The sequence below is a fragment of the Eurytemora carolleeae genome, unplaced genomic scaffold (genome assembly GCF_000591075.1).
Source record: "Eurytemora carolleeae unplaced genomic scaffold, Eaff_2.0 scaffold72, whole genome shotgun sequence".
Taxonomy (NCBI): Eukaryota; Metazoa; Arthropoda; class Copepoda; order Calanoida; family Temoridae; genus Eurytemora; species Eurytemora carolleeae.
The window spans coordinates 411,480-437,413 of record NW_019396031.1 but is presented as its reverse complement, the minus strand read 5'-3'; the positions used below and the strand labels follow the sequence as shown (position 1 = coordinate 437,413).

Below are 25,934 nucleotides of genomic sequence, written 5' to 3'. Positions count from 1 at the left end.
AAACCACACAATTTTTTCGTCCCCACCATAAATAACGTCACAGCTTATCATATCTTCCGACCACACCTTTTTTTTCGTCTGGGCGTTTCTTCTGTGATTTATAATCAATGATTTGTATCTTATGAAGAATTAGTTTATCACTAAGAGGTCGAAATTATATTAGTTTGAACTAGTAAGTCGATTTTGATGAAACCCACCTTAGATGTAAATATATCGATTCCCGCCATAGCAGCAGCAGTTGGGGGGGGGGGGGGAGTTCACGTGTACTCTGAAACAAGAAAAAACCGGTATCTTATCTAGTTTTAAAGAATAATATTTACGAAAGGGTTTTTAAACTTTGTTTATTTGGATTTGTATAGTTATGACTTGGCTGTTATGAATTAACTAGTTTTTGTTTTGTTTTGATTATTTAAAAGTGAATAACGTGTAAGTAAACGATCACCAATTTACAGTGAAGTTTATCAAGTTTAACTGTGCGTGAACAATTTTTTAACGTTGTATATCAATGTTGTCCCTTCAGAGTAAAAAATATGAGCAGCATATTGCTTAGTTATGGAGACGCACTAATCCGACAGGAAATTTTTTTTAAGCGTTTAATCAGAATATTTTGCTGATCATTAACCATCTAATCATTTATTTATAAAGACTAGAATTAGTTAATTCAAATTTTAACTCTTGCACATTTAGTCTTCAGAAAACCAATGTCTTACTTCGGTATATTCCTAGAGAACGATTTTTGGACCCTCTCCCCCCCTCCTATCAATTTTGTTCATGGATCTTTTGTTAGACATGGATATAATTGACATAAAGTAAGTACTGGCCGCAGCTCTCGGCCCCCTAGCCTGTCCTAGCTGCAGCGCTCGGCCCAAAAAGTGTCTTAACCTAACGTAACCCTAAATAAATAATAGCCTGTCCTAGCCGCAGCGCTCGTCCCAGAAATTGTCTTAACCTAACCTAACCCTAAATAATAATAAATAAATGGATATAATTGACCATGTGGCCATAGCGCTCGGCCCCCTAGCCTGTCCTAGCCGCAGCGCTCGGCCCAGAAAGTGTCTTAACCTAACGTAACCCTAAATAAATACAAATAAATACTAAAATTAATGAAGTCATGTACAAAATTGATAAAATCTGCAGTGAAGTCTTCCCCACCTCACCTAAAATAATAATAAAAAAATAATAAGTCATGTAAAAAATTGATAGGAGGGAGGGGAGGGGAGTCCGAAAATCGTTCACTAGGACGGACCCCTAACCTCAAATTGTCCAGAATTATATACCCAACATCTCAGCCATCGGCACGTACCGTCGGTTCAAATGTTTCCTGGACGTCTTATATTTTCCAATGTGCTTTATCTTGAAGTATCGCATTAAAAAACGAAGAAATTTCTAGTCTGATCTGGAGTTGTTGTTGTCGAAAGGATGGATCAACGACCAGTTAATCGGGTTCTATCTGGAGTACTTGCAGGAGGAGAAGTATAAAACCAACCCGGAGATTCTTCTAGTTGGGGCGGAAGTTGGTCAGATTATAAAATTAGTTGACAAAACAGAAGTTCCCGGGATTCTTGAACCTCTGGGGTTTTCAACTAAAGATCTTGTTCTCTTTCCTGTGAACAGTTTAAATAATCCTGAGGTTGCAGGTGGGAGTCATTGGAGCCTACTAGGAAAATCTTAACAGTCCCTTTTAAAGTGATTATAATTCAAAATTAATCGTCTTTGGTGCGTTAGGTTTTTTGAAATTTAGTTTCAACATGGATCAGTGTTGAGATTTTAGTTTACTGTAAGAGTGGAGAGAAGTTCTATCATTTTGATTCTGCTTCTAGTTTCAACAAAACCGAAGCTGAAGGTTTAGCCAAGAACTTGGGCAAACTTACAGTTAGGAATAATCTTTGTTACAAATCTTATATCTGTTTTATTTTACATCATAAATATTTATTGCAGAATACAAACTTTTAGAATAAGAAAGGATTATTGCTAAGAGATGAAGTCCGTGTAATCGAATCCTCGTGTCTTCAGCAGAAGAACGGATATGATTGCGGAGTATTTCTACTCAGAAACCTGGAGAATATAACAGAACTGTTACTATTCCTACTCTAGGAGATATCTGTCCTGGAACCTGGAGAATATAACAGATCACTTTATAGCTCACAAATCCGTTGAATCCGTCCCGATTTTAAGCGAAGAGAGTGTAAACAGTTTTCGTCAATACTTACATGATTTAATATTAGCATTGCGGAGTTAATTTCAGTGAAAATGGCAGTTGTAGCGGCGGGGACGGTAGCTGTGGCTGGTGCGGTGACCTACAGGCTGGCCAGACCTTATTTTAAATATACTGTGAATTGCCATTTCTGTGACGTTGATTCGAAGGTCAGTAAGAGGATCAAATCAATATCGACGATCTTGTATATAGAAAACTTAAATCAAAAGTAACGCCCATATTTTTTTTAAACACCTGGCATATCACTTCCTCGATTTAGTAATTTAATCTCCTGTTAGATTACAGGGTGTCCCAAAAAACATGGGAATTCAGTGACGAATTCGATATCGTCTTTGTTATGAATTAGCATTGTAATACCTCATTTCAAAAGCCATAATATTATTATGTCTGCTAGAGTTTATTTTTTCAAAAGGGTAAATGACTGTCAATATGTGTCTATAATGTCTCCGCAAGATGAACAGTGAAGACGGACAATTAAGTTTACTCTGTTTGTATACTGCATTTTTCTTGTTTTACTAAGTACAACCGTATGCAGTCAAAATATTAACAAACAAAATGTGAATATAGCAGACGAAACTCTTACAGATTACAACTTTCTCAAGTAGGTATCATTATACTAAATCAAAGAATTATTTAAAAAGACTATATCGATTTCGTCACTGAATTGCCATGTTTAATGGGGCACCCTGTATTATATCTAAAACTGTGATTGATTGATTGTGTGTGTTAAAATTCATTCTGCGGTTCGATAAATAATCAGTTTTTTCTCCAGGTCCCTTTTGAGCAGAGAAATAGTTGGACCTGCTCCAGGTGTGATCAATACAACGGATTTAACGAGGATGGCGATTATAATAAACCTGTTCATCACATACAATCCATCTTACAGACGTTTGTAAAGAACATGAAGGAGAGAAAGGATGCGGAGAATGGGTTTTGTAAATCATGCAACTTGAATCAGGTACATATACTGTCATAAGTTTATGAATGATAATAATTCTTATTTTTTTCCTCTTGAGCATAGCAATTCTTAATCAATTTCCAAAATGGCTAACAGTTAAAAAAAGTCGTTCTAAAAGGGGTTGGGTAATGTGAAGACTAAAGCTGGCAGATAAAGTGAACCTCTATTTATAATGTGACATGTCCGGTTTACAACGGAACTTGTGTTTTATATCCTAGTTTTTAAATTGATTTTGTTAATTGTGGATTCTCTGCAAAGGTGATTCAGCAGGTTCAGCCAATGAAGAAAATTGTCAGATCTTTCTGGATAAAAAATGTTTTTGTCTTGTCTTCCTTATTGTTACTTAAATAAAGGTTTAAAGGGTACTGTTGTGAATCGGACATCTCACTCGATAAATGAAGCGAATACCAAAAGATAAATAGAAAAAGCTCCAAAAAAATTTGCAACTTAAATTCTATTCTTACTTCTGACCAATCTTTGAAAATCATGAAAATTTTTAGGAACTGAAGATCTCCCAGCTGGCTAGTTTTCCTGGAGAAGGATCTGAACTTGAGGATTATAGGTTGCATTTAGAGAGAGTTTATAGGTAACAACTGAGGATTAATATAAAATTAAGCAAGTATTTTAAGGAAAAGATCGTTCAGTGAGTTAAAAGAAGAAATAACTAAATTGTTGTTCTTTTTTAAAGATCCAAATTCTTTTAAGACATCCTTTGAGATATTTAAAAAAAACATTTTCTTTGTCTTCAATATTTTGTTTTAAGGTTGTGTGCTGGATGTGAAGAAGTTCTAACTTCAAAGCTACTGGAGCAGGACAACAAACTAGCTCCTGGGATCATTGAGCATAAACTAGAAACAAGTCGTCTCAGTTCTCTGTACTCTGAATCTACCAGGATATCTCCGATCCTCAATTATCTTTGTGACAGTCAAGTGTTGTTGTCTATGCTCCTGTTTTTTGTTCTGCTGAACCCTGCTTTAAGCAGAGAATATTCAAACTTCCTCCCACTTCAGCTTCAGCATAGTCTCGGAGCTATCAGTAGTTCGATACAATCAAATTCATACTCAATCCACAGTTTTCTAGTTTACATCCTTGCGTTAACATCTCTCATATTACTAAGAATCAAGATTGTCTCTGTAGTTGGATTTCTTCCAATGCTTTGCTTACTCTTGAACCTAAGCCACGAGATCCAACTTACTATAGCATGTTTGTGCGGTTTCCTTATTACCGTAGTTCCAGTCAAACAACCCAAATCCAAAAAACCTGTGAGTCGGCGACCTGTAGTTGACACCATGAGCTGTAGGTTTATCGAGACAGAATCCACGACGGACTCCGGAGAAGGGGGAAGTAACACTAGCATCTCCGAATTCACACCGAAAACTAAACTGCTGAGTCCAAGTCCTAGTTTCCTTTTCCAGACTGCCTCCAACCTTCTCTCACCATCTAGGATGAGTTCCCCTCTTCTCCGCTCCGGAGATACCAACTCGCTTAACCATGAGTTTGTGACTGAGAATGTTAAAGATTATGATATCTCCAGTTTAACTCTAGGTGAGGAGGAAGCAGTAAGACCGACCTCCGTCCGTTCTTGTCACTTCTCTCCTCGACTCTATACTCCGGAGAACAGGAGTGGGATTAGGTTTGCACCGTCTCGCCCTGTCCTCCGCCCCTCCAGGTTGACTAGCTGGGTCGCTGGCGGATATTGGACTCCGCCCACAACACAAGTATTTGGAGAACCTATCTCTAGATCATCAAGTCAATCCTCGGGATTTGTTTCTGCCTCGGGTCAGTAACAAAAATACATTTCATTTCCACTTAATGATAATTCATCGATTATTTTTATTATTATTAGTTTATTTTAAAAAAAACATAGTTTCAAACTTACTCAGGCGACACAAGTCAAGCATTTAACTTAGTTACCCATCATTTACTGTATTATTTTTAGTTGCTCCCTCAGTTCATAATTTCTCCCTGATATCTCCTCCCCAGAACTACGTATCCCTACCCAACTCTCCTGTTCAATCTATCTACGGAGACTGTGACAGGTTAGAACAAAAATTAGGAACGAATATTCATAAAAAAGTATTCATGATTAAAAGCTTTCTAACGTGTTTATTTCGCAGATTTTCCGTGTTTTCTGAACCCATGCGGAGAGTTGAACCCACCAACATGACTCAGCTTAGACCGGAGAAATTCATCACCCGTCGCCGTTCTACTTTGGTAAACAAAGTGATTTTTTTTCATTCACAAAAATTGTGACATTTACTTAAAAGCTAAAATACTTCTAATGTTAAAATAGTTCAATCTAATTTCCAGCAAAACTTAATTGGCTTTGTAGAATTTTTAACTTATGAAAAGTCCAGATTTTGAATTTTTTCCGCAGGATGATGATTTATCAGACAGGAGCGTGGATCGGAGCTCCCAGGTTCGGTTCAACACGAGTAAACCCGTGGCTCAATCATCTCCCATCCTACAGGATAAAATCCCGAGTTCAACTCCGGACAAAGAAAAATCTCCGTTGGATCAATGGAGTTTAACAATAACAATCACACCCTTGGGTATTCTACTCGGAGCAAGTTTAGCAGTTAACTTGGCCGTGCTGTACATCTATGTTCTTACTTAATTTCATCCTGTACTCATTCCTGTACCTCTACATTCAGAATAGAAGTCTCGTAGTTTCGAGCTTGATCTAAATATTTATATATTTATTTTTGTTAAACATGTTGTATCATTTAATGATTTTTTGATGTTTAAATCTATGTTGAATGTTGTCTGAAAAAAATCCTATTAATTTAAAATAAATATATATTTTTTTCTTTCTTCACATTTTATCTTCAGATGATGTTTTGTTGCTAAAATGAAGGACGAGTTTACACCGTATACCCCCAACCCGGAGAAAATTATCGAGTTGTTTGAGAAGTTAGAGAAAGGAGAAACACTAGGTAAGCGTTCAAAAGGATTCCTTGTTGCCGGAAAATATTACAAGATCGTATATTATTACGGAACGTTGATTGCCCCCCTTAATTTATAATAAGCCTATTTTTCTTCCGTGATTTTTCAGCGCTCCTACGCGCCCCGCGAATTTGAATTCACAACTAAATACATTTCTATACAGGAAAATTTATATTTTAAAGGGACAGACCGGCTATGTAAGGTAGTTAAACTTATGCAATGTGTGGACAAATTCTTTAGAATTCATTTGACACGTATAAAACTTTTTAAAGATCTGTAAATCCTGAGTTTGAGTGCAAAGTCGACGTTTTAAATCTTACTTTTGGGTGGATACGTTTTAGAATTTTTTTTAATTATTAAATAACGACGACAAAAAATGTAAACAGTAAACTAATTAGTTGTTAAGAAACAGGTTGAGATGAAAAATTAACTCTTATCGTCGAAAATAAGTAATCTTATTCAATTATTAATCTCTATAATCACAAAAATTTTCTGGAATTTTTATTAAAAAGGTGACATTTGTAGAATGTGAAGAGATCTGCGAACAAATTCATTTAAAATATAAAATTCAATATAATGATGAAAAAGGAAATAATTTTTTCTAACTTCGATTTATTGACAAGTTTCTTTTGAGAAATATGTTCCTAAACATCTGATTAGTTTACTGTATGCCGGATTCTGAAAACGTACCCACCCAAATTCATGATTTTGAACGTCGACTTTGCGCTCAAACTCAGTAACTATACATCCTGAAAAGTTTTTATGTCTGAAATGAAACTTAGAGAATTTGTCCACAACACTACATACTCAGTTCAACCCCCATACATTGCCGGTCACTCCCTTTAAAGCCTGCACTCGCTACATTCTTTGGGAACTTCTGGGGAAGAAAATTCTTTGACCTTCTTTTAAATCTTTTTTTCCAAGACAATTGTGATGGGTTAAAATCAAGCCGAATTATCTTCACTTGACTTTCCAGGAAACTTGAGGGAACATAATTGAATCAAAACTGAATTTCCCTCTTTTGATTTTTAATAAACTTCAACAGAAGATAATTCAAGCAAAAGGGAAGTTTTCTTTTTATTATTGACACATTTTTTTCTTTCTTCTTCCTCTCCTTTCAAACATGTATATTTAATTTTTTATTCTTGCCTGTAGTTTGGTCAAATTTTTATTTTATCCCTCCTCAGTAAGTAAGAATGTAACCCCGGCCCTGATATAAATATCAAGAAATATGTTCATTGAATTTATTATCTCTTTCTTGTCCAAACAATAGAACTAACGGATTGATTCAATGAGGTATGAACTAGCATCCGATGAATATTTAGGAAATTTTACATTTATTGAAACGTAATGGTCGATTAATTTTAGGTCTATTTTCTAAAAATTGCATTTAATCTGTGTTTACTGTTCACTGTTTCTAACGGTTCTCATTAGATAAGATAAAATCTAAAAGAAAGCAAAATGTTCTTATGTTTACAGTTGATTGTACGCTTTACTTTGGTATTCCAGCTTGAGGACAACAATGTGGACAGAATGTAATACTTTATCTGTGCGTTGCTTAAACATAGATAATGATAACAAATACTTATCAAATGAACATAATATTGTTTACTCAAGATCCATTTAGCTCATGAGTTAATCTGTAAAAAGATGTCTTAATTGTGCAGTTTCCTCTTCAGATAATTTTTTATATCGTCAAAACTTAAATTTTAATATTTCAGAGCTTAAGTGGAAAAATCCAGGGCGACGTCCTCCCACGCCCGAAGCTGTTGTAAGCACGGAGGAGACCGACCCCTCTGAGCAGGAGGTTGAGAACAAAGATTTTGATTTCGACGCCGAAGATTTTGGCGGCGGTGTGGTGACCCCTCAGCGACGAAATCCTAACTCTGAGCTGAAGGGCTCGGCTCGGAAATTGACGACATCCTTCGGGAATGTTCTTTCCAACATGAAGAGACACCGTCAGCTGGAGGAGATGGATATGAGTGAAAGTGATGATACTCCGACCAAATCTTCTTCCTCCTAATCTAGAAAAGAATGGACAAACTAAACAAGCGTAGATCCTGCGTTATTATTGACAGTATAAAATACGATTCATCAAGTAATATTGTGAACTATACCAATCAGACGAATGTTTCATACAGTGACGAAACAGAAAGAAACCTTAGAAGAAACATTGACGCATTATCATTAGGTATCAGACCATTATTTTATAAGCAAAAAAATATTTAGATTTTTAAAGTCTTGTTGGATGTCTGTTTGTTTGCAAAGAGCCTATTTAAAAGAAACGTTGTATTGAAAATTAGGAAAAATATTAAGTTTTATTGCCCTGAATAGTGTTCGTTAGTTAACCTGGGCCCTCTTAACCGGTCTTGAGCGAACCACTTAAAGGAATCTTTTGCCTGAAAGGTTATTGAAATTATCTTATGACAATTGTCAGGGATGTTTTTTCAAAATTCGTGGCTTAAGGTCTTTAATATATATTAATTTTTAGAGAGCAACGTAGTTTGGGAAAATGGAAATCTGGCAAGTTCTTTATCCTTGACAAGGTTCCGGTATCCAGAGCAGAGTTCCGAGGAGCTGGTTCACGAGCTACTAGAAGAACTTGTCGACGAGGTTGTTGAGAAGAGTGAAGCAGGACGGAGAGAGGAGATTGTTCAAGATTATCTCTCCAGGCTCATCCCAGCTCCGCTCATTCAAACTTCAGAAGTCAGTCAGGTAGACTCTTATAAGATATTTTTTTATTTTATAAATTTTAATAAAANGGGTATTTATATGCCACTGTGTCTATTAGACGAATTATTCAATAAAATTATTTGTAAAACCAGACTTTTCTAAACCTTATGTTGAAAGGCACGATGCGCCATAAATCCATTTGGTCCAGAAGTAACCTTGAGAATAAATATCTATGAATTCCTAAAGTTTTGATTTCCACATGATGAAATGTGTAAGTATGAGGCCGAGGGTATGATTGGAGTATTATGACGTCATCAAGGATGGTGAAATCCTGCAAAACATGGATTATATTCCGAACAAGCCTTAGTATATCTAGAACATTCAAGCAGGAAGCACATACATAGTTGAACAGTTACAAAATATAATCTACAGCCCGGGGACATGGGTCGAACTTCGAGCAAAATAAATAAAAAAATCTCGGAATTGCTCGAAAACAATACTCTACCTAAATGTGCTGGGTCCAGTATTAAGCGAATCCGGAAAGTTTTGATGGAGGACAAAGCCAGAGAATCACAAAACGTTTTCACAAAAGATAAAAATTCCGATTTCGATTCCGGAAGTGTTGTGACGAACATAAGTGATCGATTATGTGTTAATGATTCCGGTTTTTCTGACTCGGCCATTTCTCAATTTGATGACTCGTTTTCAACACCGGTAAAACATGGAAAACACAGTATAGATGGAATTCTACGTCTTCGACCCCTGTATTTCGAGGTCCCAGTAACGAAGAAGATGATGAGGAGAGTGGAGGTTCTGGAAAACATCGATGAACAGCTCCTGGAGAACCGGGGTGTGGTCCTCTCCGGAGAATCTGGGACCGGAAAGACCTCTATTATTCTGGACCTGGTACAGAGAAGCTTTTTTGGAGTTCAGTCTGACTGCTCCATATTTTCCTCTAGTGTGGTTGGATATCATTTCCTCATCCAGGACGATCCTACAACCTTAGACCTGGCCAGATTTATCCATTCCCTGGCAGCTCAGCTCTCCCAACATCCTGCTCTCAAAGCTTACATGGATCTACTCAGCACAGATTTCCATCTCCAATCTATGTTAACCATGAGCAGTTTAAGACAAAATCCTCAGGTTGGGTTTGAGCAAGGAGTTCTTGATCCTTTGAGGTCTTTGTTTAGACAGGACAAGATAAGCTTAGAAAGAGCACTGATACTTATTGACGGGTTGGACAACGAGAATCAGGATCTAATCAAGATAAATTCTATCTCAGATTTTCTAAGTAGAAATATCCTCAGATTTCCTGCTTGGCTGAAACTTGTGGTTTCTCATCGAAGCAATAGAGTAGACCTGACTCATCTGATGCACCTGCCCTATATTGACTTGCACATAGAGAAAAGTCTAGGATTGCAAAATGATTTACAAGTGTTCATCGAAACCAAAATATTTTCGTCAGAAAGCATCCTTTCCAATATAACTCATTCCAACCCGAAGAAGGCAAACATGCTCCTTGCTAAACTAGTTCAGTTTATCCTTATGCACGCTCAGGGTTCATTTCTCTATGCCGAGTTAATCCTGGAGCTAATTCAGATTGGCAACCTCACGCTGAGGTCTGAATCCTTATCACAAGTACCTCGGAACCTGAACGAGGCTTTTCATCTCATCCTCAGTATTAGATTCCCATGCTCAGTTTCCTACCGAAGTATTGTATCCAACATCCTTAGCGTAGTTTTATCCTCTCCAAAACCTATCTCCCTTCCACAGGTTTACGCCATCCTGGAGACAGATATCAGTTTCCAAACAGTAAAGGATGAGTACAGTAAAATAAAAGATCTCCTGATTACCAGATCTGATGGAACGTTAATGTTCCTGAGTCGAGAGTTGAAGCTATGGCTCTTGAAGGAACACAGGTTCAATATCAAACCCGGGCACAATCTGTTCATTAAGCACCTCTACACTCAGAATATCCACGGATCCTCCTCAGTTCTTGAGTTCGTTCATCATCTAGCTAAATGTGATCTGTTTAATCAGAATTGTGATTTTTTATCCAATTTTGACAGAAAATATCTGTTTCTCAAGTTCAAGGTGGACCGAGATGATTTAAAGAAAGCCAGGAAGAAGATCAAATTCTCCAGATACAGTGGACATGAGAGCTTATCCTTGCTAAACTTAGTGCTTGGATCAAGTGTAAATATAGACTGAAAATATCCTCGTAGCTGTGACTTAAGTAGAACATTAGATATAATTAGATTTAGTCATTATTGGTTTGAATCTATTTAATCTATATAGAATTTTAACATTTTAACTTCGGTTTTTGCCCATTTTAAACTGAAAAATGTTTTGGTTATCGCATAATGTTAACAAAATCAATCATATACTCATATGGTAGGCCTAAAATATATATTGCATAAATGAAAAATATAATAACAGCTTACTTCAACAATATGCTAGATTGAGAGTTATATTAAATATGTAAACAAATGTTAATTGTTAATTAATTATAAGATTAATAGTATTTGATAAAATAGACGAAATATCTGTAAGACTGTGATGTATTAATATTAAATATGTATAATTTCTATAGTTAAATAAAAATGTTTTAAGGAAATATGCTTTTCTCCTGTGTTTTTCATTAATTTACCTAGAAGCTTATGAAGTTTTTATTTTTGTCTACAGTACATAAGCGGTAAAATGGAAATATTTCGGAATTCCTGTTTCACATTTTTAAAAGATTCATTCTAATACAGTGGTCGGCGTTTATTTCAATACAATAAAGACTACTTTTTTATTTACGTTTTGATTTCTTACAGACGTTTTTCCAATTACATGTTTCCAAGTAAACAAAGAGAATTTTTTAATTGAAAGGTTCTGTTTGTTTCAATGTTTATGTGTATCCACTATCCATGCTGTTTTAAAGCTTAGTAGAAATAAAAATTGAAATCGAAAGTTTTTTTCATTGAATTGACGTATACGACTACGACGACTGTACTTATGGTCAAAATGCCAAATTGATTATTTTAAATTTTCAAATATGGTTTAGATAAGCTCAAGCTTAAGTTCTGCTTCGTATGCTCTGACCGGTTCCGCCAGCAGACTGAAGGCTGCCTGGAAAATTATCCTCGTCAGTACTGCGCAGCAACTTTTATCATCATATAGGTAAACTGCACTGTTACCCACAGAGGATGAGACTGTAAAGACGACTCAAAACTCTAAAAATATGACGATTTGAAGTTTTATGTGTGGTTTCTGCATTGAATTGAATATTTTGATGGTTTTGATAGGCCAAACTTAGCACACAAGTATTCAAAGATATTTTCTTTTATTGCGTGCGCGCGCGGACAATTAAGCTTTTGGAGGTGAATTTTTTTAGCGCATATTTGTTTCAAGAGTGTCAGGAAAAATGTTCAAGTGCAATTAATGAAGTTAACATTGATTTACTGTCATAAAAGTCGCATTTGTTCACAAAAAGCGCGCGCGCGCACTTTTGCTCTGATTCCTTCAAAACCAAAAAATGCATGTAATATACATAATTCTGAGTGTGCATGCAAAAAAACAGCCTCCTACGACAATTCTAAGTTATGTTGAAACACTGTTTAAATTTTCCTAAGAGTAATACGTTTTATGCCCCCCCCCCCCCTATTAAGCACAGTATAATGAATGCAAGAAAACGGACTAAAGATATTTCGTACAATCGTCTCTAAAGACTTATCATTTTCAGGGTTGGGAAAAACTCCGGTTAAAAAAACCAGCCCAGTGTCAGTGGTTTTTTTTCGAGTTTATTGGTTTTTTGGGGTTTTCAATTTGAAAGTTGTTAAAACCTACTAAAATACATACCAATTAATAATATTAGGACTATTTAAGCAATAGGTGGACTTAATAGTTATGAATAATAATAATGTTGCGATAATAGGCTTTTATCATATAAGTATACTTAGAATCATATAAAAACCCAGAAAAGTCAACTAACAAGTGTGTTTTTTGGGTCGTTTTTTTTGGGCTGGTTTTTTATGCCAACCCTGATCCTTCGTGAACTTGATACAATTCGGTGAAAATATAATTTAATGACAATAGCAATTAAGGACAATAAACACTTAATTTGGCATCATAGAAATAGTAGAATATGAGCTAATTGATCTTTAAGTTCAGGGGACATCAGTTCCAAACCGCGATTTGGCCCATTTCTAACACTGAGTCTTAGAAATTGTCCAGAATACCGTTTTGGAACTAAAGTCCACTGAAGTCGGTTGGAACTGAAAAAGGCCACCATATTGGTTTTTCACATTTAACCTTTCATTTTCAAGGGGAAATTATGAACAGCAGACGGTATTTGTTAACAATAAGGTCTGCTCAACATGCATTTTGTCCTATTTAAAAGAAATTAATTTGGCAGATTTTTCTGACAAATTATTAGAAAGATGGGACGAAGACAATTAACGTTTTATATAGTAGAACAATTGGTTTTATTTCAAGGGTCAATAATTAATCTAATAAATATTTAAGTACTTTGTGCACAAATTGTTCGTTATGCGTAACCCCTTCGATTGAAAAAGTAGAGTTAAATTTCCTTCGCGCAGTCAATTATCACCAAACTTATTTATTATAGGAAATAGTAATTTTATTAAGTTTTACTAGTTAAATTAAGTCAAAGTCATGCAACATATTCACACATCTACTGATTATTCTAGTCTAACTAGTCATGCTTTGTTAAGGAGAGTGTTATCTCGGAAATACAGAGAGCTCTGTGAGGACCTGGAGATGATCGGAGAAGAACCTAGAAACCTTCTCACCGATCCACATGGCTTAATCATTCAACTTCTCCGAGAAAGAGAACGTATCCAAGATCGGAGAGATGGAAACCGTCCTGAGGATAATCTAGCTCCGTACACAGAGTATCCCTTACTGCCCTACTCGGGTCAAGTCCTAGATGGGGACGGTTTGGTTCTAAAAGTATCCCGTGAAACTATGACTGAACTCCGTGAAGTGACGGATCGTATTTTAGAACTGTCTGTTCTATATCTGAAGAATGCTACAAGGGATGTTGTAGATACATCTGTACAAGATATAAAGGACGTTCTGTCATCAGCTACGGAGATATCTCGTCTTTAATCCTGATCAAATAGATTATCAAGTACAAAAGTTGGCAACAGAGAAATGGACCAATTATACAGGACGTCACAAGTGTCAATAAAACAAGGAAAAAGACATTTTCTCATTTTTGTTGACATGTTTTCCAAGATTAAATAAAAGTGTAAAAACAGAAAATGAAGAACACATAAAATTTCACTTAATTTACTGTTAGATAAGCACTTCATTCTAAAATTATCACTATTATTAATAATTTTGTCGGACACAACAACTAAGTTGACACTTGTGATGTAAGAATACAGCTGTACTGAGAGTGTACAAAGTCTACGTTGCCATCTATTGTACTAGAATCTATTTGATCCTGATTCTTAACATTACTTTCAACTCAGCTTTAATAAGCCCATAACTTTTCTCTGTGCTAAATAAATTTTGTTCTTTTTAGTTTAAGTAAATATCTACTATTTTAAATTATTGATTTTCTATAAAAGTAGTTTTATATAATTATCGTCTTAAAAGATAATAATGCGCGAAAACTTTGTATTGTGAAATCCTATTTAAACTTAGTTGCTCTCAGAAACAATAAAGTATCTTAAAATCCCGTTGTTAGGGAAATGTTTTTCAAGACACGGTAAATACAAACCTGACTTTGTTTGTCTTATAAGATAAATGCAAACGTATTTCTGAGAAAGTACAATAAAAGGTATATTATTTTAATTATGAATAGATGAAGTGCAGAGCTGGCTTAAAACTATTTTAAAATTTTGAGTAACCCGTAAGCGAAACTGCAGGTAGAATGCCGATGATATTCCATGCATTACTCGTACAAAAAAAAAGATTTCATATATTTCGTTATATTATCAAACATACCCGCAATAAATTTTGAATTTATATCGTACCAGTGACTTGAAGTGTTGATTTGTTATCCAAACCGATCTTGCAAACAGTAATTTAATTAGCTTAAAAGTTTAAAGATTCTTTTAAATATAGTCTAGGAATTAAAAGATGTATCACCGACCGAAAAATCAGCTGTACTGGCCATCTTGGATCTGATTCAGGGATGAGTTCCGTTCCGTTTACTTAGAATTAAATTCCGCGAATTTCGGAATCGTTTTTTTATTTTAGAATTATATTCTTTTTATATCGGAATTGAGTTCTAATACATAAAATACAGAATCAATTTCCGATAATGACAGAATATTCTTTCCTAAATTAAGAAAATGATTTCCGGGATGAAAAGGAATCATATTCTGAAATTATGGAAAGGGATATCCTTGAAAGTCGGAAAAGGATTCTCATTTATAGGGAACCCATTTCCATTTCCATTCCCCGTGTGTGTTTACAGTGTAATATTCGGCATTAACCGCCACTTGCAATACCAAAATAGAAATTATTTTATCATTGATGTTTTGAAAAAGTGTTCTCATTAAATTGCTGGATATGTTAGATTTAAATATGTAAAAAATGGTCAAAGCTACGTTTATACTTGGAATCCTTGGAATAGTGATATAGATGTGAAGTTGTGTAGGTAAGGGAGTATTAACTGTTATCTCATTTATCGGTCAAATACACGGTAGTAAGAATGAATTAACAATTTCTATAACTATTAAATTTACATTTTTCTAAATTGATTTTATGCTTTATGAAAAAAAATTCCAATGTCGTAGACCTATTACATTTCAAACTGACTTCTGTTAGATAAAAAAATATAAGTTTGAAATATGAAAGGTTTACGACATTTGGTTCCAAAGATATAGGTATTTAAAAATCAAAGTTTGTGGCAAAGACTCAACTCCTTGATAGACTGGGTTCTAGGATCCCGACCCATATCGAGAGTAAAAATCGAAAATTAAAACTATAACCAACATTTTATTAAACATGATGAGGACAATAATTCCCAATTTAAAACTAATTTCTGAAATTAAAATTATAAAAGGAGTTCTTTTTATATAAAATACAATGTCAGGTTTTCCATTTCCAAACATATCCTGAATTTGAATCATATTGTCGCGTTTTCGAGACAAAACCCACTTCCCGTTTTTGAGTAAAATCCTCAAAACAAAACTCACTTTCATAACTTACAAAATAAATCACTAAAAGTAAAGTATATCTTATGAAGGGTGCTAAATTATTTCTAAAATCTTAATTTCCCTATTTTATTTGTTAAAAAAGAGAATAAAGTTGATTTCATTTCCCGCATTCTAAATAAACATTTCCCGGATTTCTAGTGAGGTCTATATATTGTAAGAACAAGTTAATATTTAATTGTAATTTCTCGATAATATTCAGGGGCGTACGAGAGCATTTGTGTAGGGGGGGGGGGTCACAATTTTTTTGTCCTGTGCCTTTTTTAACGTATGTAAACTATTCGATCATATACACAGAAAACACTTCCATATAACAAGTGTTAATTAATTTTTTTTGTAATTTTCTTAAATGGACTCATCAGACACTTCCTCTTAATGCTGTGGTGTAAGCTTAGATGGGTGAAAAATAGAGATGGAAACGTTTCTTAAAAAATATCTACATTTTCATAGAAACTATACATATTGTATAATTATAAATAATGATATCAAAGATATATTTACACTGGAGGCAGCATTGATTAAAGCCTTTTTAATGAAACTGTTTTAGTAAAGGGCAAAAGTGAGATTTGAAAGTGTTTTTTACATGGGTGGGGGGGGGGGGCCGGCCCTCCTCCTACGCCCCTGATAATATACAATAAGGATTTTTATACTAAAAAAAAACAATATTTTTTGTTTTCTATTTTGTTTCAATTTTCCCTTATCGAAAAATCTTGTTTTGTTTCGTAGGTGCGTAAATGCTTGCAAATTGTGAATTCGAGTAATTGTCTCAAAACCAGAATATGTTTTAAAAACAAGAATTTACAAATGTCATTAATTTTGCGAAATTTGTTTTGGGATTGTTTTATGATTTTTATGAAGTTAGGATAGATTTTGAATCAGGGGTGTATATAATTTTTTTATTAATTTTTTATTCTTCCCCCCCCCCCAGATTTCGTTTTGATTTCCTTCACCAAATTCGAGAACTAAAAAGATATAGTTTTTTAATATTTATATTGCAATGCATAATAATCCCTAAAATAATGCCTTTTAAACAGCATAAATGGCACCGGGATTGATTATATTTGTCAGTCCAGGAGTATATTGTTTCTTGGAATTCATTTCCCATCATTTTTCTTGGGGGTAGAATTTGTGAAATTTTTGAGTAGGTTTGACTATTTGGAAAAATAATTGAGTAATGAGCATTTATATTATCATGTTTAGGGTGACCCACTATATTTATTTTTATTTTACAGAAAGGAAAGCTTCTATCGAGGTTTGGTGTCGGATCATTACTATATAATTTGGATATACGGAGAGAATGCAACCTAACTGTGAGGACTGAAGATACTTGGAACGCGCCGGGGTCTACTCTCCTACTCAACTCTACTCCCTGAGAATAATTTAACCCCGTTGATCCAGTCATTCCGAGCGGAATACGGATCCTCCAATCCTTTCCAAGGGAGGAAAGATGGAGCAGAACGGGTTAAAATCCGGTGACACTGTTGAGCACGGTGGGCTTGAGTCGGAGCTATTAAATGGGGTGAAAACTGAGACCATGAAAGTGAATGATGAGACTGAAAATGAAACCGTCCCTTGTATTCTTGAAAATATCTCTGTTGGACAAGAAATTGCTCCGACCAAACGAAACGTCTGGAAACTTTACACTTCAAGAATGCTTACTGCCTGGGGTGACAGATTATGGGCTTTTGGTTACGGACTTTTCTTGTTCAAGATCCAGCCAACAAACCTGATGCTAGTGGCAGGATACGGTCTAGCCATGTCCCTTTGTGATATACTCTTCTTAGCCTCGGTTGGAAACTGGATAGACAGGACGGAGAGATTGAAAGCTGCGCAGATTCTTCTCCTTGTACAGAATGTAAGCGTCATGTTTGATTGTGTTCTTTTAGGAGGATTTTTCTTCTTCAGGGAAACTATCATTGACAGTGAACATAAAGATTGGTTGCCACAAGTGGTTGCTGCGGTAATTATGGTTACAGCTCTTATTGCAAACCTTGCTTCTCATGGTTCAAGGATTGTTGCGGAGAAGGATTGGATTGTTGTTATTGCTGGAGAAGATGATCATAAACTAGCGGAACTAAACGCCAACTTTAGAACCATAGATCTATCCTGTCAAACATTTGCTCCAATCCTGGCCGGTTTACTGTTCTCCTACGCTTCATACGTCATTGCCGCTGCAGTTATTGGGATATGGAACGTTTTATCAGTGATATTGGAATATGTTCTTCTTGTCTCTATATATAAAGAGTACACGGAACTGGGACGGAAAGCTCCGGTTAAAACCGACGTAAAGAAGGAGAGTTGGATTCAAACACTAGTTAAAAGTTCCTTAAAAGGTTGGTCGATCTACATGACGCATGACATTAGAAATGCTGGCCTCGCGCTTTCTTTTCTTTATATGACAGTTCTAGGTTTCGATAATATTACCTGGAGCTACAGTCTGCTCCAGTGTGTTGAAGAATGGGTTCTTGGAATTCTAGTTGCTATATCTGGGCTCATTGGCATAGCGGGTAGTAGAACTTTCCCAGCCCTTCGGAGTAAGTTAGGCTTGGAGAAATCTGGAGTTATTGGGATGAGTCTACTGTTGTTCAGCCTCTCATTCTGCGTTATATCAATTTGGCTCCCGGGTTCTGTGTTCGATCCTACATGGAGCTGGACAAATATTCCGGTCAACTCGAGCTTGGAGTTTAACTCTACGGATGTTAAGATTAGAGACTGTTCAGTTACCATGGGGTATGCAAATTTTATCTCAGTCGGAGTCATGTTATTAGGAATCATGCTCGCGAGGTTCGGTCTCTGGGTCACAGATCTGTCAATTACCCAGATTCTCCAAGAAAACGTTGAGGAGAACCGGAGAGGAATCATCGGAGGAGTTCAGACCTCGCTCAATTCTTCCATGAACCTGATCAAGTTTGTGTGTGTGCTGTTCCTCCCGAACCCGCGCACCTTTGGGTTTCTTATCCTAATCTCCTACACCTTCATCACTTCGGGTGCTTTGCTGCTCATTCTCTACGGGTTCCAGAAGAAAAAGCTCTGTTGTCAGGGAGAATACACGACTACGGATACACTTGAACCCGAACCTTCTCCGTCCAACACTACTCAACGCAATCCCTGATATTCAAAAACTTAAAATTTTAAAAACTTGTAATCATGTAAAATACAAGGACCTATATATATATTAAACCACTTAGATTCTTCCTTCAGTAACTTCCTTGTAACAAAGCATTTATTAAACTACATAAATTTACAATTGATATTCGTGTCAAACAAACATTTAAAATATTTCTTTACCAATTAAATTCAACCAATATGGGTCCTTGTAAACCACACTTCAGTGTTTCGTATCAACCAAACTTATTATGTAAAACAAAGTATAAAATTACCCTCGATTTGTTTTGTATTTGTTTGAATCCCGGTTAAAATAAGTTTTCTTTAGATTTATTATTAACCACATATTCATACAAATACGTTGCACTTGCATAGTTGTCATTATTATTGTGATTTCTAACATATACCGGTAAATTTAACGATAGAGTGAAAAATGTGTCAATTATTCGATGCCATATTCAGATATATACTATATAAATGTTGTTTATGTAAAACTTAAGAAAAATGTTCTTATGTTCTTCACCATTAATTATGTTTAAGAAAAATGTCGACAGAAAGATGGCTTCCAATCGAATCAAACCCTGACGTTATGAACAGTTTTCTTAGGTAAACGATAATTAAAACCATTTAACCAAACTTTTTAAAATTATTTGGTTGAAAGTTTGGTTGACAAAGAAGTTTTTAGAAAGGTTGGAGTCCCCGAGGAATGGGAGATAAATGATGTGTTTGGATTAGATGATGAACTCCTCCAGATGCTTCCTCAACCCGTCCTTGCTCTCCTTCTCCTCTTCCCTATCAATGATAAACAGGTCAGTGCAGTTCAGAATTTGAACACAATTTCTATTGGTTCCTTAACAGTATTTAATAACTATTCACAAGGTATTATTACTTTAAAATGACTGTAGATGTAATTACAAGTGATCGCTCCCCATTTTTAGGAAAATGGCATGTCGGATTTGCAACGGAAATCTTGAAAACTTTTTATATTTTAGACTGAATCAGACATCCATGATATTAAAAAAAAAATATTTATTTTCAATTTCAACTTCTGGATTTCTTGCTGCAGAAACAATGGATAAGAAGTGATAATAAAAACTTCTTAAGCTCAGAAAACGACGATCTCTTCCATCTTAGTGATCAGATAAAGGTTTATAGTGTACAATATTATTACTATTCTGTGAATCGGACATTTTATCTCTTTAAAATTGAGGATCTCTTAAATCTCAAGCAGGACTAATTTTGCAGGGTCAAGTTTAAGGATTTATTGAAATGTTATTTTATATTTAATTAAATTTTTTTTTAAATTATAAATTTAATGTATGTTTATGAAAAGTTTTTAGATGGGATGTTATTTAAATTACAATTATCTAAAAGTGATTGTTTAAATTAAATAATATTAATAACTAGCCTCTTCTAAATTAATTGTGAACATGTTCTCTTTGTGTACATCGTAAAACAAAACAAAAATAATTCGCGGATTTTCACAAAAAATTTCGTGGATATTCAAAATTTTCAAAAATTTAATGAAGATCGAATTTCGATGGAGACAAATATTTGAAATTTTGATCATTCATAAACCTTCCCTGGGGTCCCTAGATGTCCCACAAAAAATTTGGGCCCGATCGGTTCAGCCGTTTTGACGTTTATTGGATACAAACAGACAGACAAACAAACAGACAGACAAGCCAAATTTATATATAGATAAGAAGGATTAAGATAAATAAAGGAATTTATTTTCCTCGAGAAAATATTAATTGTACTATGCTTAATAATTAAGTAATAAGTTTTGTAGGGTATAAATGTATAACTACTTCGATTCAACCCCAAAAATTGTTATTTGATTTGAAATTGTTTTAGGAGCAGACACCAGGCTCCGACCCTGAACAGATCTCAAGTAAAGTATTCTACATGAAGCAAACTATTAGCAACGCCTGTGGAACAGTGGCGCTTCTTCACTCCGTAGCAAATAATACTGATAGTATAAAACTCAAAGAAGGTGCACTCAAGGTATTTCATAAATAGTTCAAAAACGAACGTGAACGTGTAAAACTGTTTTTTGTCCTTTCTCTGAACGATTGAAATTGTTCGTTGATTTTCTAAACGACACTTCATTTCAAGATTTCTTTCGATTTTTCTGCAAAAGTTTGGTCGTTAACGAAAATGATGTCCATCTCTAGACTCTTGGGATGTATTTTAATGCGTCCTCTTGAATCTTTAAGTTTATTTTAAGATAATAAGTTTCTTAAATTATCATGTTATTTAATGCTTTCAAAAAAGGGGAAATAATTAATTTTCTGACCTAAGTTTTTTTTTTTACCAGGAGTATCTGACAGACAGTGATGATAAGAGTCCTGAGAAAAGAGCTGAACTACTAGAAGCTGATGACGCAATTTGTCAACAACACGACGATGCTGCAAAGGAAATTATTCTAAACTTCCTATATTTTCAATCTCCCCTTCTCCTAAGATACCACATTTTCTCCTCTCTCTAGATGCAACATTTCCCCCTCTTCTCTAGTTGCTACATTCCCTCCTGTCCCTAGATACTACATATTCCCCTCTCTAGATGCCATATTTCCCCCTCTCTCTAGATGCTACATTTCCCCATCTCTCTGGATACTACATTCCCTCCTGTCCTTAGATACTACATATTCCCCTCTCTAGATGCCATATTTCCCCCTCTCTCTAGCTGCTACATTTCCCCCTCTCCCTAGATACTACATTCTCTCCTGTCCCTAGATATTACATGTTCCCCTCTCTCTAGATGCCACAATTCCCCCCATCTCTAGATGCTACATTTCCCCTTCTGGAAACTACATTTCCCCCTGTCCCTAGATGCAACATTGCCTCCTGTCCCTAGATACTACATATTCCCCTCCCTCTAGATGCAACATTCCCCCCTCTTCTCTACATGCTACATATCCCCATCTCTCTAGATACTATATTCCCTCCTGTCCATAGCTACTACATATTCCCCTCTCTCTAGATGCCATATTTCCCCATCTCTTTAGCTACATTTCCCCCTCTCCCTAGATACTATATTCCCTCCTGTCCATAGATACTACATATTCCTCTCTCTCTAGATGCCACATTTCACCCTCTTCTCTAGATGCAATATTTCCCCATCTCTTTAGATGCTACATTTTCCCCTCTCCCTAGATACTATATTCCCTCCTGTCCATAGATATTACATGTTCCCCTCTCTCTAGATGCCACATTTCCCCCTTTCTCTAGATGCTACATTTCCCCTTCTGGAAACTACATTTCTCCCTCTCCCTAGATACTACATTCTCTCCTGTCTCTAGATACAACATATTCCACTTTCTGTAGACGCTACATTTCCCCATCTAGAAACTACATTTCCCCTTCTAGAAACTACACTTCCCCTTCTAGAAACTACATTTCCCCTTCTAGAAACTACACTTTCCCTTCTAGAAACTACATTTCCCCTTCTCCCTAGATACTACATTTTGCCCGCTCCATAGATTCAACATTTCCCTCTCTTTCCAAATTACATTTCCCTCCTTCCTAAATACTTCATTTCCCCCTCTACTTAAACACTACATACATTGCCATTTTCAAATTCTAGGATAGACCAAGAATATCAATACCTGAGAGCCACAGGTATTCATGCTATTAACATAAAGAGATACATACATCTTTCACCAGCAAACCACAAGAACAAGAGCTCTAAGCCGTGAAACTGAAAAAACATAATATCAGTCACGGTTAGATAAATGTATTCTATAAATATCAAAAGAATCATTAGTTCTAAACATGTAAAGTTTGCCAATAAAATTGGCGGAGGCTATGTAGTTAGGAGAAGATCAGCGGAGCATCTCGTCGGATACAGCTAGGTCCTTCTATCCTGGGAAATATAACCAGGTGTACGGAGGAGGTTTGATCAGGAAGGTTATCTAAAGATAAATAATTTCTTAGAATTCCAAGTCAGATTAACTGAAAGTTCTCAATTAATTACCTTTTTATATTTATAGTTCAGAGTTTGGGTAGAACAGGTGGTGGTACGAGACTATTATCTGGGTTCACTTTTATAAACATCGATAGATTTCTCAATTTAAAATAGAGTTGTGTTCGTTGGACATCATAAGACAAGTATTTAGATGTTTAATAAACCTTGAGCGCACAACCTGGAGCTAACAGGATATTTGTTTTAATAAATAAAACCTATCCCATTATGTTCTGAAACATAAAGTCCATTAAATATTCTAGGCTAAGCTTTTCATATAAAATCTAAGACTTGACAGTTTATATAAAACTCTTGTTCTCAGTTAAAAGTGTCCAAAATATAGGTTTCTTAGGTAAAATTTTCAGATTCAAGATAAGACGTTTTTATATTAGATTATCATGGGAACGAATAACTTCTTCATTAACACTCGCAGAGTCTCATAGCTCTTCATCTAGTGAATCAACCTGAACAATAGTCATATCAACATCCTTAGATCTTACACTACATCTCCCCCTCTCCCTAAACACTTCAATCACCCTTTTCCTAGATACCACATATCCCTCTCTCCCTAGATACTGCATTTCCCTCTTTCTAAAAACTACATTTTCCCTCTCCCTTGAACCCAATAATCTCTCAACATAGGTTTTGCACCTCTTCATAGTTGTATCATTTCTCCACGCCTGAAGTTTTAAACTTTCCATCTTTCCCCCAATAGCACATTGCCCCCTTTTATTCTTTTCCTTGCAAGTTAAGACTGAAAATTGTTTAGGAGGGTCAGACTAGTGCTCCTGGACGAGAGGATAGTGTCGACTATCATTTCGTCACTTTCGTCCATGTTGACGGACAGCTGTATGAATTAGATGGTCGGAAGAGTGGACCTGTCGTCGTTGGTCTGTCTTGTAAAGAAACTTTCTTGAAGGATGCTGCTGGAGCCTGTAAACAGTATATGTCTCGGGACCCGGAGAATATTAATTTCACTGTCCTAGCTCTCACTGCTAAGATGGAGTAAACAAGATCTTTTAACACTGTGATACATTTCAGAAGAATGGAGCTCTGAGTTGCCTGTGAACAGGACGGGGTTGGTTTAGGAGATCAGGATGGATAGTGAAAAGGTTTCTCTCCTCGGAGATTCTGCTCCGTCCAGTCCTATTGTATCAGTGGTTCAACCTTTAGTACAGGTAAATTTGAACATATGAGAATCAAGTTTTCGTTTTCTCGAGCATACGCGAGTAAAATACTGAGCTAATATTCAGATATGACATTTTTGTCATTAAAATCTCATGTTTACGGTTTATGATATTTTAGGAGCAAGCCATGATGACCTCTACTCCTCTTCTGGTTCCAGCAATAGAGGTTGAGGCTGGAACTCCGGAGCAAGTTTCTCCGTCCCGTCCTAGGCTAGACCTGGATCCAACCAGACTCGAATCTCGTCTTCCTCATAGTGGGAGCAAACATAGTCTTAAGGTTGGAAATTCTTTCAATTTTTGTCTTTAGTGTTTGTACCTCTATACCTGTACTTTTAAACAATTGGTTAAGAAAAAAAAATGTTGCATTCATCTAAATTCTTAAACCTAACATTTCATCTATTTAGACATTCATCTAAAATCTGAAATTTATCATTAAATCTATTTAGACGTTCATTCATTTACATTCTAAAATCTATCATTTGATCTATTTGACTCTACATTCATCTAAATTCTGAAATCTATCATTTAATCTATTTAGACGTTGCATTTATCTAAATTCTAAAATCTATCATTGCATTCATCTAAATTCTAAAACTTATCATTTTATCTATTTAGACGTTGCATTTATCTAAATTCTAAAATCTATCATTTAATCTATTTAGACGTTAGCTCATCATCAGAGAAAGAGGGAGACCCGGAGACAGAAATCCTCCGCCCAGCTCCCTGCTCATGGAGAGGTTCAGAGGATGGAGCAGAGTCTGCTCAAGCTCCTCAAGGAGTTCAACACTGGAGAGCTCAGAGGGTTCGACTCCGCCTACAGTCTTGAGCAGATGGAAAGTGTTAGGGATCAACAAGAAGCTTTAGGTAATTTTTAATTACAGTACTCGGCCGTTATATGTTTTAAATAGAATTAAAACCCCACTTGCCCTTTTTCATTTCGCTTTGACTTTTTTTTCTTTTAAGGAAGATAGTTAATTTCTGACCGTACAACAAAAATATATTTATTTTTAAAATCACGAAACAAATTTTCTTCATTCTCTCCTATTTTTTAAAACTTTTTTTCAATTTATGAATTAATCAATAAAAAAGATTGAATATTTTGTTTTTAGCTCGGAAACATTTTGAGCTGGGAGCTCAGCAGGATCTTCATCCGCTCCTCTCCGATGATGGTTTAAAGTTGGCAAGTGAGAATATGTCTCAGCTCATCACTAGTTTAGGTGGGACAACTTTTATCTTATTTATTAATTACTTTAAATGTTAGTTTTAATAATAAAAAAGTATTTAAAGTATTAAGACAGGCGTTTTGAGTTTAAAAAAGGAAAAGAAAAAATTCTCAAATTTTTTGCCCATTTAAAGGAAACAATATAGAAAAACGGATTGGCCCTGTTTAATATATTGAAGATTTTGATAATGTTTATTACAGAAAAGATAAGCCATGCTATCGGAAACCTGAGTTGTCTGGACCGGATGGTAGACCCTGGTATCCGGGTAGTGGAGGAGATAGACCGAGGTCGGAGAGGGGAGAGACCAATCCTAACCCGGGGAGATACGGATAGAAGTTCAAGGAACGGGATCTAAAACTTAAAACCATGAACATACTAATCTGTTCCACAATAGACTTAAAGGGGATGGTGGAGTTGGCACATTTGATGTAGGGGGGGGGGGGCCTTGCCTTCATTTTTGGTTCAAATCTTCCAATTTTTTGG

General features: G+C 35.6%; 7 protein-coding genes across 24 annotated transcripts in view; all 7 read left to right on the top strand.

Moving 5' to 3' along the window:
* Window positions 1-89: 89 nt before the first annotated feature.
* Window positions 90-2,245, top strand: LOC111696719 (sentrin-specific protease 8). Of its 4 annotated transcripts, none has more exons than XM_023466437.1 (5): window positions 90-575; window positions 1,391-1,661; window positions 1,772-1,872; window positions 1,972-2,064; window positions 2,123-2,245. In XM_023466437.1, exons 1-5 carry the CDS (start codon window positions 531-533, stop codon window positions 2,237-2,239), a joined length of 627 nt encoding a protein of 208 aa, XP_023322205.1. In that variant the 5' UTR covers window positions 90-530; the 3' UTR covers window positions 2,240-2,245. The 4 variants fall into 4 exon arrangements, with proteins under 4 accessions (XP_023322205.1, XP_023322198.1, XP_023322213.1 ...); XM_023466430.1 differs by having other exon boundaries at window positions 1,772-1,877; window positions 1,977-2,064; XM_023466445.1 differs by lacking the exon at window positions 2,123-2,245 and having other exon boundaries at window positions 1,977-2,069.
* On the top strand, window positions 2,167-5,983 carry LOC111696593 (transmembrane protein 201). The gene is made up of 7 exons (XM_023466235.1): window positions 2,167-2,364; window positions 2,988-3,173; window positions 3,674-3,759; window positions 3,937-4,952; window positions 5,113-5,212; window positions 5,291-5,387; window positions 5,551-5,983. The coding sequence occupies exons 1-7, from the start codon at window positions 2,251-2,253 to the stop codon at window positions 5,788-5,790; spliced, it is 1,839 nt and encodes a 612-aa protein (XP_023322003.1). The 5' UTR covers window positions 2,167-2,250; the 3' UTR covers window positions 5,791-5,983.
* Window positions 3,282-24,084, top strand: LOC111696709 (ubiquitin carboxyl-terminal hydrolase isozyme L3). The gene is made up of 6 exons (XM_023466419.1): window positions 3,282-3,293; window positions 19,616-19,681; window positions 19,761-19,884; window positions 20,933-21,082; window positions 21,396-21,494; window positions 23,811-24,084. Exons 2-6 carry the CDS (start codon window positions 19,620-19,622, stop codon window positions 24,048-24,050), a joined length of 675 nt encoding a protein of 224 aa, XP_023322187.1. The 5' UTR covers window positions 3,282-3,293; window positions 19,616-19,619; the 3' UTR covers window positions 24,051-24,084.
* On the top strand, window positions 6,001-8,235 carry LOC111696750 (PAXIP1-associated glutamate-rich protein 1-like). Its single transcript, XM_023466477.1, has 2 exons — window positions 6,001-6,109; window positions 7,841-8,235. Exons 1-2 carry the CDS (start codon window positions 6,025-6,027, stop codon window positions 8,140-8,142), a joined length of 387 nt encoding a protein of 128 aa, XP_023322245.1. The 5' UTR covers window positions 6,001-6,024; the 3' UTR covers window positions 8,143-8,235.
* On the top strand, window positions 8,134-14,781 carry LOC111696603 (protein TANC2-like). Of its 8 annotated transcripts, none has more exons than XM_023466300.1 (5): window positions 8,134-8,310; window positions 8,611-8,834; window positions 11,842-11,957; window positions 13,511-13,929; window positions 14,251-14,781. In XM_023466300.1, the coding sequence occupies exons 1-4, from the start codon at window positions 8,154-8,156 to the stop codon at window positions 13,905-13,907; spliced, it is 894 nt and encodes a 297-aa protein (XP_023322068.1). In that variant the 5' UTR covers window positions 8,134-8,153; the 3' UTR covers window positions 13,908-13,929; window positions 14,251-14,781. The 8 variants fall into 8 exon arrangements, with proteins under 8 accessions (XP_023322068.1, XP_023322041.1, XP_023322077.1 ...); XM_023466273.1 differs by having other exon boundaries at window positions 14,235-14,774; XM_023466309.1 differs by having other exon boundaries at window positions 14,229-14,774.
* LOC111696652 (solute carrier family 40 member 1-like) lies at window positions 15,249-19,607 on the top strand. 7 transcript variants are annotated; one of them, XR_002764136.1, is made up of 4 exons: window positions 15,249-15,411; window positions 17,203-19,119; window positions 19,303-19,338; window positions 19,451-19,606. XR_002764136.1 is itself a non-coding variant. In XM_023466363.1 (3 exons), exon 2 carries the CDS (start codon window positions 17,418-17,420, stop codon window positions 19,080-19,082), a length of 1,665 nt encoding a protein of 554 aa, XP_023322131.1. In that variant the 5' UTR covers window positions 15,249-15,411; window positions 17,203-17,417; the 3' UTR covers window positions 19,083-19,119; window positions 19,451-19,605. The 7 variants fall into 7 exon arrangements, 4 of the variants coding, with proteins under 4 accessions (XP_023322131.1, XP_023322120.1, XP_023322111.1 ...); XR_002764132.1 differs by having other exon boundaries at window positions 19,303-19,359; XM_023466363.1 differs by lacking the exon at window positions 19,303-19,338 and having other exon boundaries at window positions 19,451-19,605.
* Window positions 24,085-24,113: 29 nt separating the features above from the next.
* Window positions 24,114-25,934, top strand: part of LOC111696694 (uncharacterized) — a 3,803-nt gene continuing 1,982 nt past the window's right edge. For both annotated transcript variants that reach the window (XM_023466398.1, XM_023466408.1), the window contains exons 1-5: window positions 24,114-24,219; window positions 24,347-24,505; window positions 24,891-25,092; window positions 25,338-25,445; window positions 25,652-25,793. In XM_023466398.1, the coding sequence (XP_023322166.1) occupies window positions 24,139-24,219; window positions 24,347-24,505; window positions 24,891-25,092; window positions 25,338-25,445; window positions 25,652-25,793 (692 nt within the window). In that variant the 5' untranslated portion in view covers window positions 24,114-24,138. The remainder of the gene's footprint in view (window positions 24,220-24,346; window positions 24,506-24,890; window positions 25,093-25,337; window positions 25,446-25,651; window positions 25,794-25,934) is intronic.